The sequence below is a fragment of the Crinia signifera genome, chromosome 2 (genome assembly GCF_055691185.1).
Source record: "Crinia signifera chromosome 2, ASM5569118v1, whole genome shotgun sequence".
Classification (NCBI taxonomy): Eukaryota; Metazoa; Chordata; class Amphibia; order Anura; family Myobatrachidae; genus Crinia; species Crinia signifera.
Window position 1 is genome coordinate 144,485,826 of NC_139218.1, and position 14,971 is coordinate 144,500,796.

The 14,971-nt window shown below is 43.9% G+C and overlaps 1 protein-coding gene across 4 annotated transcripts in view; it reads left to right on the plus strand.

Annotated features, from left to right (window-relative positions):
- AHCYL1 (adenosylhomocysteinase like 1) overlaps positions 1-14,971 on the plus strand; it is a 99,716-nt gene that overhangs the window by 45,386 nt on the left and 39,359 nt on the right. For all 4 annotated transcript variants that reach the window (XM_083173068.1, XM_083173069.1, XM_083173070.1 and 1 more), the window contains exons 4-6: positions 9,734-9,836; positions 13,525-13,619; positions 13,754-13,860. In XM_083173068.1, coding sequence (XP_083029194.1) covers positions 9,734-9,836; positions 13,525-13,619; positions 13,754-13,860 — 305 coding nt within the window. The remainder of the gene's footprint in view (positions 1-9,733; positions 9,837-13,524; positions 13,620-13,753; positions 13,861-14,971) is intronic.

Consider the following 14,971-nt stretch of genomic DNA (forward strand, 5'->3'; position numbering starts at 1 on the left):
TTAATTTTGAATATATCTAGTGACCTATTCCCTGTGTACTGACACCTTCTTAAGCTACTTCATATAAGTGAACTTCTCGCTTGATACATATGCGCATCATTTTTTATTTTATTTTAGCTTTTTCTAGTATATGTGAGATTAACGTGTCTATTTCTATAGATTTTATTATTCACTCTACTGTGTCCTATTTATTCTATTCTTGGGTCTTCTTACATATATCTTCTATGTGCTTTACCATTTTTCCTATATCATTCTGATATATATGTCATTCAAATATTAATTTCTTCGCATTATCATTATTGCATCTATTTTTAGTGCACCCCTCTTTTCAGGAGCCGTGGGGTTCGCCCCTCGATTTACAATTTTTCCCCGTCTGTATACTTCCATAAGTGGATTTTACTTTTTTTTAACTAGTTCCGGTTATTTGTATTTCATTCCCAAATTTTGGGCATATATTTCAGCATTCTTTTCATTACATAATTCTATATCCTTTATTACGAACTTCTTTCCCTCCCACCCTCCCCCTTTAGGTTGATTTTTACTTTTTTACTTCTTCCCTTTTCGCCTTCCTACCTCACATTGTAATTCTGGTTACTTTGATTTCCCTTAACTGTTACTTCCCCCTTCTACATCTTCCAGTTGTTCCAGACCTTATGGAAAATGGTTATCCTCCCCCTTGCAATGTACGTAAATTTTTCATGCGCCATAGTAGCGTTTATAAGGGCTTTCCAAGTATCTATATCAGGGCCTTCTTTAGCCATCCACTTACGGGCTATACAGGTTTTGGCGAGAGTAAGTGCTATAATAGCAAACAGTCTAAGATGTTTTTCCATTGTCCCCTTCTTTATATTAGACAATACACAGGCGGATGGTGTACAACTTACCCTGGGAACTCTTCTGGCCACCAATTCATTAATCACCTCTTCCCAGAATTTATTTACCTCTGGGCAGGACCAGAGCAAATGCCAATAGGTGCCTATATTATTTATGCACTTAGGGCAATTAGCACTATCTCTCCCCCCAATTCTATACATTAACTCTGATGTCATATACGTCCGGTGGACTATGAACAACTGAATCTGCTGCTGGCTCACTTGATTAGTTGCTAGAGTTACATTTGCAAGGGTCTCTTGCCATTCCTGCTCAGAAATAGGGCCTAGGTCTGCCTCCCATTTAATCTTTAATTCCACCAACTCGTCCCTATGGATTTCTTGGCCAAGAGCCCGATATATATAGGATACCTCATGTCTACTCGGGCATCTCTTGAGTAGTTTTTTAGTTGCTGCATGTTCTATTTTCGGGCCAGCCCTTCCAAATTGGGTGTTGCAGGCATGTCGCAGCTGCATATAACTAAACAGATATTTGTTGGGAAGTGAAAATTCAGATTTAAGGGACTGAAATGATCTTAACTCCCCATTTTCATATAATTGTCCCAGAGCTTTGACCCCTTTTGATCCCCATATCTTCTCCACTTGTATATTCCCTAACTCTATTAGTGCTCTAGCTCCAGCCAGGGGTATTTCAGGGTCTATTCCCTGACTTCCCAATATTCCTTCCACCTGTTTCCACACCAGATTCATCTGTCTAATAATTGGTGGCCATTTCCGCCTCATATTGCCACTCAGCAACATGTATGCCCAGGGGTTAAGATCCTGATTATCTCACTAAAGCCATCCTCTTCTGTCCCACTTTGGGTCAAATTTCTTAAGTGTGCTAATTGTGTGGCTAGGTAGTACAGCCAGAGGTTCGGCAATGCCAGTCCTCCCTCCCCTTTTGGACGGGTTAAGGTTTTTAGTTTTAATCTTGGTCTTTTATTAGACCAAATTAAAGATGATATTAATCCTTCTATTTGACGAAAAATTCGTCTTGGAAGATAAACTGGGGAGTGGTGTAACACATATAGAACCTTCGGCTGCACTATCATCTTAACCAAGTTGATTTTCCCTGTTACCGTCAGAGGAAGACGCCCCCAGGGTTCTATTTTAGATTTAATATACTCAATTTGCGGGGTAATGTTTAATATTTCAAACCTTGAGGTGTCCCTCGCGACCCTTATCCCTAAATACTGGAACTCTTCAACCCATTTAAGTGGGGCCGGGGCTGTAATCAATGGGGGACAGGATTTATTCCAATTGATGTTGAGGCCCGAGTATCCCCCAAATCCCTCCACCGTCCCCACCACCTCCGGCACTGCCTCCAAGTGGTTATGTACAAAAAGCAGGATATCATCTGCGTACAGCGCTATTCGGTCTTCCTTTTTCCCAATATTAATTCCCTTTATTATTCTACTCTCTCTTATGAGGCATGCCAGGGGTTCAATGGCGACAGCAAAGAGACCGGGGGACATCGGGCATCCCTGCCTTGTGCCCCTTTTAATCTCAAATCTAGGGGATATATAATTATTTACAGAAACTCTTGCAGCTGGACATGAGTACAGTAATTTGGTCCAATTAATGAACACCGGGCCAATTCCTATCCACTCCATAGCTTCCCACAAATAGGTCCACTCAATAGTATCGAAGGCTTTAGCCGCGTCAAGTGAAATGACAGCCGCGGTCTGCTTTTCCTCCTGCTGTACTTGCAGGTGGAAAAACAGTCTTCTTAGGTTAGAAGTTGTAGACCTTCCCGGCATAAAGCCGGCTTGGTCACTATGTATAACTTCTATTAAAACCTGGCTCAACCTATTTGAAAGGACCTTCGCCAAGATTTTTACATCGTTAGTTAACAGGGATATTGGCCTGTAGGATTCCACCTCCTTGGGATCTTTATCTTTTTTAAGAATAACTGTTATTAGGGCTTCTGACATTGAAGCAGGGAGTTTTCTATGTAAATAGATTTCATTAAATAAAGTCAAAAACCTAGGGGAGAAGAATCTACTATACTTTTTATAGAGTTCTTGGGGTATTCCATCCATTCCAGGCGCCTTCCCCCCTGGAATAGAGGCTATTGCCACATCAATCTCCTCCAAAGTTATGGGGGCGTCTAGGATTTCCCTAGAGGCGAGGGACAGAATTGGATGGCTTATATCAGCTAAATAGCTTCGGATCTCCTCAGGGGTATATATCTGGCTAGATTGGTATAATTGGGAGTAGAATTGTCTGAATTCCTCGGCTATCTCAGGTGTCTGATAGACCGAGCTTCCTTCTTTTGCTTTTATTTCTATTACTGTATTTGCGGGTCTATCCTGTCTTACAATTCCTGCCAGGAAACTCCCAGGCCTATCCCCTTCCACGTATCTTAAATGCCCTGCATATAATTCCCGTATTTTTTCCTTTTCCTCTAGGCATTGTCGCCAAGCCTCTTGGGCATCCCTCCATTTCGTTTTATTTTCCTTAGTACTACTAATGAGATATAGTGATTCCAAGGTACTACACTTTTTTTCCAACTCTCCCTCTTTAACCCGGTATGATGTTTCTAGCCCCGCTATCTCCCTTATCAAGGTTCCCCTGACACTGGCTTTGAAGGCATCCCAAATAACTTCAATGGGCGCTGAGCCGTTATTGGTCAGGAAGAATTCATGCCACATAGCTTCGAATTTCTCCCCCTCCTCCAGTTGTGTCAACCAAAATGTGTTAAGTTTCCAAAATGTAAATCCCCTTTTGTCACCCAAATTCACTTTATACAATATTGGGGAGTGATCTGAAATACCCCGTGTTAGATAAGTGATTTCATGGGTATTCGGGATTAACTCTTCGGATACCAGTACTAGGTCTATTCTTGAAAATGTGTCATAGGAGCTTGAGAAGCAGGAGTATTGCTGTACTTCCGGGTATTTCTCCCTCCATATATCCCAGAGTCCCATTTCCTTTACTATTTCTGAAAACCCTGTTTTCCGTAATACACCTCCCGTACTCCGTGCCCTCTTTCTATCCAAGCTTGGGTCCATTACATTGTTAAAATCCCCCATCATCACAATTGGTACATTAGGGTATAGTGCCATGAAGTCTGCTGCTGCTCTTAACACATCATAACTAAATGGTGGTGGTATGTATACCGCCATCAGCAGCAGAGTCCTGGACCCAATTCGGGATTTAATGAAAATATATCTTCCCCATTGGTCAACCATTATCTTGTCCATGGTAAATGGGACCCCTCTACGTACCAACACGGAGACCCCCCTGGAGGTGGAGGTGTGGGTTGAATGGTAAGCCAATCCTATCCAAGATTTTTTTAGTGATAACACCTTACCACCTTCCAAATGGGTCTCCTGTAGGCATATTATATCTGCGGCCTGCTGGCGGATGTATCTCATGACAAGAGCTCGTTTTATTTTGTTGTTCATTCCCCTCACGTTCCAAGTGAGGAAGCTATAATTTACCGACATTCACCTTTTCGGTTGAGGACACAACCAGGGGTAGTTAATTCTCTCTCAGTAACCATTTCATAACAGTATAAGGCTTCCTTACTCCCATTCTTCATCAACCTAACCCTCTCCCGCTCTCCGCCTACCCCCCCTTCCACCCCCCTCCCTGCATGCCCTCCCTCTCTTCTATCCATGACATGCTTTATATCCAATCCTACCCTCCCCCACCTATTCCCCTTCCTATTTACGTAAAACTGTATTGAGGCAATCAATTTAATGGCTACAGGTTGGGGGCTCTCCCCCGCTCCCGATATCATCATACTTCCAGGTTCCCCAGCGAGACCATCCAATCTTTTTTTTTTTTTTTTTCCCTTCTCCCTTTTTTCTCTTTTTTTTTCTCTCCTCCCTCCTCCCCTCCTTTCCCTCCCTCCTCCCCTCCTTTATCCCCCCTTTCTCCTCACCCCACCTCCCTTCCACCATCTTTCCAACGGAACCGTTCTCACGTTTTCCAAAAAAAAGTATCAAGCGGTAAACCATTTCCCTGTCAAAGAGCTAACAGCCCTTATGCTACATGCCCCCCCCCCCCCCCAAAAAAAAAACCACACCCCTTACTTATAATTCATTATACATTTGCCTGGGAATTCAAATACCAACTTAACCTCTTTTTTTTCTTTTTTCCTCCCTCCTCCCTTCCCCTTCCCTTTCCTCTCCCCTTTTTTGAAGGTACCTAGGATTTCCACAGGCTACAAGTTGGGGATTCTCCCCCACAATCATTATGCTCACAGGGTCCCCCATAGAGTAATTCGTCATTTTCTGACAGCAAGGGGTCGCTCTGGGGAGTCCCTATTACAATCTCAAACAGAGACCCATTAAGCAATCGACCAGACATGTTCCTGCCACCCCCTTTTCTCTTTTATGGGGGAAGGGGGGGAGAGAGAAAAAAAAAAAAAGTGGGGGGGACACGTCAAAAGGGGAGACAGTTAATCACATTTTACTTTACTCTTATGCTTTTTATCTGGCTAATTAGCTAGGATTCATTGCACGTTTGCCTGGGAATTTAGAGTCCAGCCAGGCTGCAGCTTCTTTTGGTGTTAGAAAGAATTTTGTATTTCCCTCGTGAACCACTCTAAGCTTGGCCGGGAAGAGCACTGCATATTGGATCTCCAGTTCTCTCATGCGTTTCTTGATCTCGTAGTATTGTGCTCTTTCCCGCTGAATACCGATAGCATAGTCCGGAAACACTGAAATCTTTATGGTGTCCCATAATAATGGGCCTTTAAGTCTCGTTAATCTAAGAATAGTGTCCATTATGCAATACTGCATAATGGAGTATTTTTGCGATCAAGGTACGAGCTGGTGCCCCTGGGGGAGATGGTCTCATGGGGACACGGTGGGCTCTCTCCACTGAGAAATATTTAGAGAAGGCGTCCTGCCCATATACCTTTATTAACCAGTTCTCAAGGAATGTTTCTGGGTTTGCTCCTTCTACCTTTTCCGGCAGCCCTACGAATCTTAAGTTATTTCTCCTGAAACGACCTTCCATATCCGTCATCTTCATATTAAGCGATTTAAGTTGAGAGGCCATATCCTCCATTTGTACTGCCAGAGGGGTCACTTTATCCTCTAATGCTGAAGTGCGAATTTCCACTTCCTTGACCTGTTCTTTTACTCTTTGGACTGACTGTTTTATCACATCAAGGTCTTCTTGTACCTTCTCGATTTTATTAGCCAGACGCCCCTCACTTGCCGCAAGGGCATCCAATACTTTTTGTATTGAGGATTCACTTTGTTTTGGCTCTGGAGGGGTAGTCGGGGGGGAAGTCCCCTCTCTGGTAGCCGGAGTTGGGGTAACTGGCTGCCTTGAGAATTTGGCAAGCTTGTTAGCTGCCGTTGTATTCTGAGTTTTCCCCATTTGCAACTTGGAGGTCACCACTGCTCTGCTGTTTACAATTTTAGGAAACTCCTATACTAGGAGAGAGGGGAATGAGGGAGAAGGCGGGTATATAGTGTCTTTTTATAGGTTTTTATCTCCTTTTCTTTCCTCCTTCTAAGCACACTGTACCATTAGTCTCAGTCCAAAACTTCCCGTTTTTGAATTACAGGGGTATACTTGAAAAGTAATGTCTTATAAATGAAAAAGAGGAGGTGGGTTACTCACAGCGTCGCTGGGTCATCCATATATATCGCTGGTCCCTATGTTTAACCGGAGGGCACCATTTGGCTCCAATCTTTCCTGCTGCCACCAGGTCAGATCCTGCCTCTCACCCGTCTCTTCTCCCCTTTTGCTTTAGGAGGTACCGGTACCGCTCTGCTGCTATCGAGCTCAAACCACCAACGGCCAGACCCGCAGCCTCCTCACTCCCAAGCAGGCTCCGCCGCTTTTCAGGGGGTCACCGCCACACTCGGTCCCCCAGCTCTTCCGGCAGCCGCCTCCCTCCCTCAACGGTATATGATTCTCGGCTCTGGTGCTTAGCGGGGCTCTCGCATCGATCTGCTTTCTCGCGCACTCCGTCCTTGCGTTGCGTCAGCGCCCTGGGGACTTCACCTCGCCTCTCACCGCAAGTGACTCGATGCTGCTTGTCTGCCTCCGGCTTCCAGCCCCGTGCAGTCGTCAACTGCCTACGTCACCTCCGGTCCCAGCGTCCTCCTTCCTCTCACGAAGTAAACGCCGCCGGTACCCTGGTCACTTCTTTTCTCCTTGCCGCACCGCAGCGCGTCTCAGGTAATGAGGGAGAAAAATAGCAGGGGGGGGGAGGGATTGCACTTTCATCAGCCGAGATTGGACCCTCTTCACTGGGGAGCTCTATACAGGATCACTGCCATTATCATGGAGCGGGAGAGAGCAGCGACCTACGTCTCACTCCCTACCCTCCGTAGCCACGCCTCTCATACGTAAGAAGCATTATAAGCAACTTTTAAGCATTATCATTGCATATGGAAGTAGTATGTTGCTTGGTGCGAAAGGAAGAATTTCCCAACATCATCTCTTCGGTTGGCCCGTTTTCTGCGGGGTTTTTTTTGGGCAAGACTTGATGCAGATTTATGGCTTGGCTTCTTAAAGGTGCAAGTCTTTGTCCTTTCCATATCTTTTCAGCACAGGCTTGCATTGCTACCCCAGGTTCAGCCTATCCTTTTAACTGTCTTCAACTGCCGTTTATTGCTCCTACGGCGCCTTGGATTGACTCTGGTCTTGAGATTCTTGCAGTCTTCTTGGTTCGAACCATTGGAATTTATGTGAAAAGGGCATTTTGGAAGATAGATTCCTTGTTTGTTCTTTTTGACGCACACAAAATTGGTTGGCCAGACTATACCCCGTTAGTGCCCATTACAATTACCCAGGTGTATTCTGCTTTTTCGCTGTCATGTCCGTCTACTGTTTCCACTCATTCTAAGCGTTTGGTGGGATCTTCTCAGGTGGCTTCCCGGGAGGTTTCCATTGTGCAGCTTAGTTGGGCCGCTACTTGGTCTAGCTGCCATACGTTCATTAAGTTTTATAAGTCTGATACTTTTGCCACTTCAAAAGCGCAGTTCGATAGCGCTGTTTTGCAGGGAACACAGCACCTTCCTGCCCGGGATGGTAGCTTTGGGACAACTCCAATGTAGACCTGACTTTCAGCTTCCTCTATGGACGATGGAGAAAACAGGATTTTTGGTACTTGGGGCACCCACCCTGCGCTGTTAGTTTAAATTTCCTGCTGTATTTAAGTTTCAAGACAGCTGTTGCAGTATATTTGCCTTATGTTCTATGTGGGTATGTGGTTTTATTTGGTCTTGCGCTTATCCTTCTTTACAGTTGGTTTTACCTTCTCTCCTCGGGCAGTTTCTTAACTGGTGCAGGGGAGAGGTATAGAGGGGGAGGAGCCTGCCACACATTAAAAATTAATTAATCTCCCGCCAGCACTTTAAATTGTCTGTCTATAACCCAATGTAAACCTGTCTTCTCCTATGGAATCAGAGCAAGTGATTTATCGTTAAGTACTAAAATCCTATTTTCCGTATCTGGCAATTGTGCCCTGTTGGCAGCAGCCAAGTAGTGATGTGTACCCTGACAATAAGCCAGCTGACTGGTCAACATATCGTTACCCCGGTGCACATCGGAACAATGTTTGTTACCTTGTAAATTCAAGATATTGTATGCGACCACTGGAGCGCACAGATTGAGCATACGCACTGGCCGATATGTTTTGATTTGACTCCCTAACATGGCAACAGATTTGTCTGCATTACAAATTATGCCATGTTTTTATTAGGAACCAATAATTTTCGAACACACAACGATTATTTGTCTTCAGTTTGTTATAAAGACTGGAAAGTACTGTTCGCACATGTATTCAACCCTGTTTTGTGGAAGCTCCAAGTTTATGGGAGATAATGCCCTAACCATGGGTGGCTGCCAGAAGATCATCTTCATGTGGTTGTCACTCTGCCTCCCTGCATTTTCTTCCAGTGAATTCCATGCTGCCGATCAGTCTGCATGGCATGTGCCCCCCACCCCATAAAATAATAATTCCCCATGATCCACATCTGTCTGCTTTACTGGTGCTCAGATGAGCAGCTGCTGGAGAAATCAAAAATGCAGATGGGAGAAATGTTTCCCAATGCATATAAAAGTAAATATGTTGGATAAGTTTAAATAAATGTTTTTCATCTAATTCTCCCATAAAAAAACACCAACAATTTCTGAGCAGTTTTTGGGGAAAAATTGGTTAAAGAAGGGTTAAAGAAGGGCAACTTTTATTGATAAAAATATACTTATTAAAATAACATCAGTCATTCTGTGAAGTTTAGGGAAAGCTGTTAAATTGAAAACAAAGGGTACTTTAAGAAAAGTTAGGGATGAATAACAGGAAAGCTGTATCATACCACCATACCACCAGCCTCTACAACGCCTCAAAATTCCACATCAGAGCACAAAGGGAAGTCAGAGAGGCCAACTATAACTTTGAAGAGCTACAGAATTCAGTGGTTGAGATTGAAGTTGCAGATACACCAGTCAACCATAGCAAGTATGGGAAGGTTTCTAGGAAGAAGAACAATGTCTGGGGTTTGCCAGAAAACATGAGTGACGCAGCTAAAATGAAGAATAAGGTTTTATGGTCGGATGGTTTATGGTCAAAAATTAATCTTTTTTTTGCCCCAATTAAAAATGCAGGACAAGGATCGCACACAAACTTGAAGCAAAACTACCAAACACCAAGTCAAAGTCCAGAATGTGTAGCTCTATTTAAAACGTGTAGTCCTCAAGCATTTTCCAACCAACATGCAGGGGTTAAATACTGGAACAAAATCATTTTTAACAAAGTCAAATTTGTTTACTCCAATACTTTGGCAAGCCACTGTACCATATTGTGTGTGTGTGTGTGTGTGTATATGTATATAATATATACTGTACACACACTTCTTAATAAAAACATTTATATGTATCTTCAGGTGCTTATTGAAACGCTTTGTGCACTTGGGGCTCAGTGTCGCTGGTCTGCATGTAATATCTACTCCACTCAGAATGAAGTTGCTGCTGCTTTGGCTGAGTCAGGTATGTGATTAAATTATGTGTTTTTATAATGGTTTAAGAAAAGCACAAATTTACCAAGCCCTCGTGGTAAATCAAATCATTTATAAAAAAAAATAAACCACATAAACTCTAGTTTGAGTTTATATGTCCTTCAACCTATATTCACTTTCCGTCTTGGCATAATGGTTAAACAATATTTCAATTTGAATTAAAGCGATGTTTACATCTCAGCAGACACAGAGTTTTCGATAGGAAGAAGGTGGTCAGAGGAACACATGGGGAAAGGGACCAAGAGCATATGGTGAGAGAGGGTCAGAGGAATGCATATGGAACACATCGGGAGAGTGGTCAGAGGCACACTCATTGGAGGGGTTCAGAGGCACAATTAGGGAGACTGTGGTCTGGAGCATTCATGGGGATGTGGGTCTGGGGTAAACATGGGAAGGGGAGAGAAGTGCATATGGGTAAGTAGAGAGCTGAGGCACTCATTGGGAAGGGAGGGTGCAAAAGTGGTACTTTATAGGGAGGGAGGTCAGAGACACACTTGTGGAGGTAATAGACAAGCACCCATGGCAAAGACTTGCATATATTACTGATGATGATAATGATGAATGTAAAGCATGTCCTAATTGCCTGAAGCCCTCTATGAGAGCACAGGTACTACAGTAACACTCTTGGTCTTTGTGTGCACTGCTGAGCACTACCATTCTTCTTTTACTGAAATTGTCAAATGTACTAGAACAGTCGCTGCTCATTTACCCTTTTGTCATACGGTAAATATTGTTGAAGGGATAATAGTATTTTCCTGCTTTAAGGATATAAAAGCAGTTGAACATGGATCCAGTCCAGATTTTGTTTGAGGTCGGAATCAACTGCAGCCAAGTCGATTAGTAGCACCTGATAGCAGCCTTTTTAAGAATTGAGTCTGTGGACAGATCAGGGACACCTGGCACTGGATGAGCCTGCCAGGCATTAGGTTGGGGGGTCTGCGGTTACAATACGAGTTACTGGATTGTTAACCAGGATTGTAATTCAGACCATAGATTCAATGCTGTAACCTGTTGCCTGCTATTTATTAATGTGAATGTTCTAACTGCTGGAGAAGAGATAAAAAGTGCTGTTTGAAATTGTACCCGGTCTGTGTGAATCTTGTCACAATGGCCCTTATTCTGGTTGGTGCGGTAATATCCGCGTGCATTCGTGCCGCCGATGTTTTGTGTCTGCGCATGTGCAGGGGCGTCTCTGCGCATGTGCGAGCGGGGCGTACGGCCAAATCCCGCATGAAATGTGAACACTCCGAACAGGGGGTGGAGAGAGGCGTGAAGGGCTATTTGGGCTCATTACCATATGCATACGCCCCGCATTCCATGGGCGTTCCCATGCAAACGCTGGGCGTACGTATGGTAATGCGGCCGTGACGCACGTGTAGGGGGCGGACATATGACATCGCCGGATGTCAGCTGCCCGCCCAGATCCCTGCTTTTGCACGGAAAAATGTCCGTGTGGTCTGAGGTTGCGGGAGCTGGTGGACCACTCGGTCCTGCATTCGATGGTCTGCGACCATCGAATGATGGGGGAGGTTCCCTGAGATGGAGGAGGCGTATTCCATGAAAAATACACGTGCCGTCCGTTCGGCCAGCTTCTTACTGCGTACGGACGGAGTTGGTGATCCGTATGGAAGGCGGGGTTTCACACACACGGTCCTGGCCGCATATTTGGATCCGGCCGCACCGATCAGAATAAGGGCCAATGTTTCACACACCTGACCTTCCATGACAAATGCTCTATAGCATGGTGATTCTTGAGATTAACCTGAATGAGTAGATGGACAGATTCTTTCCAGGGACTTTATTTTATATAGAGCAGGCATGTCCAAACTATGGCCCTCCAGCTTTTGTGAAATTTCAAGTCCCATCATGCCTTGCCACAGTTTTGCTATAACTGAATGCTAAAACTATGGCAAAGCTTGCTGGGATGTGTAGTTTCACAACAGATGGAGGGCCACAGTTTGAACATGCCTGATATAGAGAGAGAGAGAATTAATGACAACTATGAACTTAATGTATATCATTGAGTTAATAATTCTGATAGATTAGCATTCGGTCATTTGTTTGTAGCGCCTGTAGAAGCATTACAAAGGAATGATTTATAGTATGCTAATAAGTGAGTATATACTAACATCGATTAAACCTAAATACAAGTTTTTCTTTATGAAACGTACATTTGTAAATAGAGGGTACATACTTACATATTATATGTTTTTCTTTCATCTATGGTGGACACTGGGTATAGCTGGTGCTGGCGGAATCTGGTCACTGAGGGGTAGATTTACTAAGCTTCTGAGTTTCTGCCTAGTTGCAACTCGGCTGGTTACAAACATACATGGTTTTGTTTAAAAAACAATTCTGGTAATTTACTAAGCTCCCTTTTTTCCAGGATTTGCTATTCCAATGGTGAAGTCTTCTATGTTTGGCTGCTGAATTTTCCAGCATCCAAACGCTGCCGAATATGGAGGACACACAGATAACTCAGATCCGTGCAGTGCTTCTATGTTTAAAGTAAAGAATGGGTTCAAAACTTAGGCCCTTATTCTGATCGGTGCGGCCGGATCCGAATATGCGGCCAGGACCGTGCGTCCGAAACCCTGCCTTCCATACGGATCGCCAACTCCGTCCGTACGCGGTAAGAAGCTGTCCGAACGGACCGCATGTGTATTTCTCATGGAATACGCCTCCCCCATCATTCGATGGTCGCAGACCATCGAATGCAGGACCGAGTGGTCCACCAGCTCCCGCAACCTCAGACCACACGGGCATTTCTCTGTGCAAAAGCAGGGATCTGGGCGGGCAGCTGACATCCGGCGATGTCATATGTCTGCCCCCTACACGTGCGTCACGACTGCATTACCATACGTACGCCCAGCGTTTGCATGGGAATGCCCATGAAACGCGGGGCGTATGCATATGGTAATGAGCCCAAATAGCCCTTCACGCCCCACACCACTCCCTGTTCGGATTTTTTACATTTCATGCGGAATTTGGCCGTACGCCCCGCTCGCACATGCGCAGAGACGCCTCTGCACATGCGCAGACACAAAACATTGGCGGCACGAACGCACGTGGATATTATCGCACCAACCAGAATAAGGGCCTTAAAGACAAAATGTGTTGGGTCCCCCTTCCTAAGCATAACCAGCACTGGGAGCCGAAGCTGGTTCCAAAAATACAGGGGGAAAATGACATATTTCAAGAACCAGCACCGGGTTCTTGGACCAGTGCTGGTTTAACAAATATGGGTGGGCACTCAATGGCCAGGGCTCAGGCCCGGTGCTATGTCCGGCACCCCTGGGTGGTGGGTGCTGAGTTCAAAGCGTTAAGTGTAAAAATCAGATTTAATATTTTTTGCCTATGGAACTACAGGTCCCACCATGCTTCCCCCTGTGCTGGTACTCTGAGAACCACGGTGGAGGAGGGCTGGAAGTGCAAGTGGAAGATAGTGCTGTACATGGACAGATATGCATTCTAAAAGATATCTCTGCCGCCTCTGCTTACATGATCCATTTCTCCTCCCATTATTCTTCTTCTTTAGTTGTATGAGAGAACAATTCTAATATGTGCAAAAATGTGGATTTATATAAAAATAAAATAACACATCAGTATGTTTTCCTTGCTTATATGTTCATTCTGTCTATGCTCTACACTCATTCTAGGTGTTGCAGTCTTTGCATGGAAAGGAGAGTCCGAAAATGATTTCTGGTGGTCTATTGATCGCTGTGTGAATGGGGATGGTTGGCAGCCGAATATGGTACGTTCAGTTAGCAGCTACTGTTTTCTGTTGATTGGGCACCTTTTGGTTTGTCAAAGTCTTCAGTATTGTAGTACTGCATAAGTGTCTTTCCCTCCTTCTGACTACAGTAGCTGCTGTTTATTTTACCTTAGATTCTTGATGATGGAGGAGATTTAACTCACTGGGTCTATAAGAAATATCCAAATGTTTACAAAAATATCCGTGGCATTGTGGAGGAAAGTGTGACTGGAGTGCATAGGTGAGTTACATTTGGTACTTGAAGTATACATTATGGTTTTTATTGTGCATGCCATATACAGTATACAAGCAATAGAGTAATAAACACCAAGGTGATTTCTGATGGATATCATCTGGTTCTGTATGAACCTGGCTATTTCTGCAGTTATATGGGATAGTGTTTGATGGTACACAAACGATCAAGCCAGAAGTGGTACAGATTAAACGTTAAAAAAAAAAAACCTGAATAATACATTTCAGGGCTGTAAAAACTTAATTTTAAGGAAAGTAATGGGTTAAGACAGTGATGGCTAACCTTGACACTCCAGCTGTTGTTAAACTACACATCCCAGCATGCCCTGCATCAGGTTTGGCATGGCCAAATAGTTCAACAACAGCTGGAGTGGCAAGGTTAGCCATCACTGGGTTAAAAACTTAAAGCTGTTTTGCAGCAATGACGAAGAACTTTCCTGGGTTAGGAAGCACTGCCAGCAGGCTACTAGAGACTGGAATAAGATAAAATATGTTGATGAATCAAAATATGAAATCACACATGGTTTTTTGTATGCCATCAAGTAGGTGTAAGGATTTGTCCTCCTGTTATGTGCTTTCCTGTATGTTTAATGCCAAATTGTGAAATAATAATGCATTGAATACCAAAACACCTCATGTTTAGCTATTAAAAGCATTGCTTTTTTTTAGGCTTTTGGACTAAATGTGCCGGAATTTGGCGGTTTCACCAAGTTGCCATTTAGTAAATAAACCCCTGCGATATCCACTTTCGCTGGATCCCAAGTCAGTAACTTGCCATGAGTGACTGGTACCCTGAACCTCAGTGTATTTCAGCACCATAGCATACTCTCTGGTCTAGGCACAATGCAGTCAGGAATATGACAGTGTAGACGTTAGTGACATTATATGGTTAAAATGTTGTATAATAAATTTTGATACCTATGAATTGTTGAATTTGTCACAATATCAACATTTCCTTTTATAAAGGGTTGCCATAAGGGATGTGAAAAATGAGTGTCATTACGATACGATCATTTGGACACTGCATCATTGTGTACATGCTGAATGTCATCTTTGAATTAAACATAAAGCTTAAAGCCAAGCAACCTACAAGTGCAACA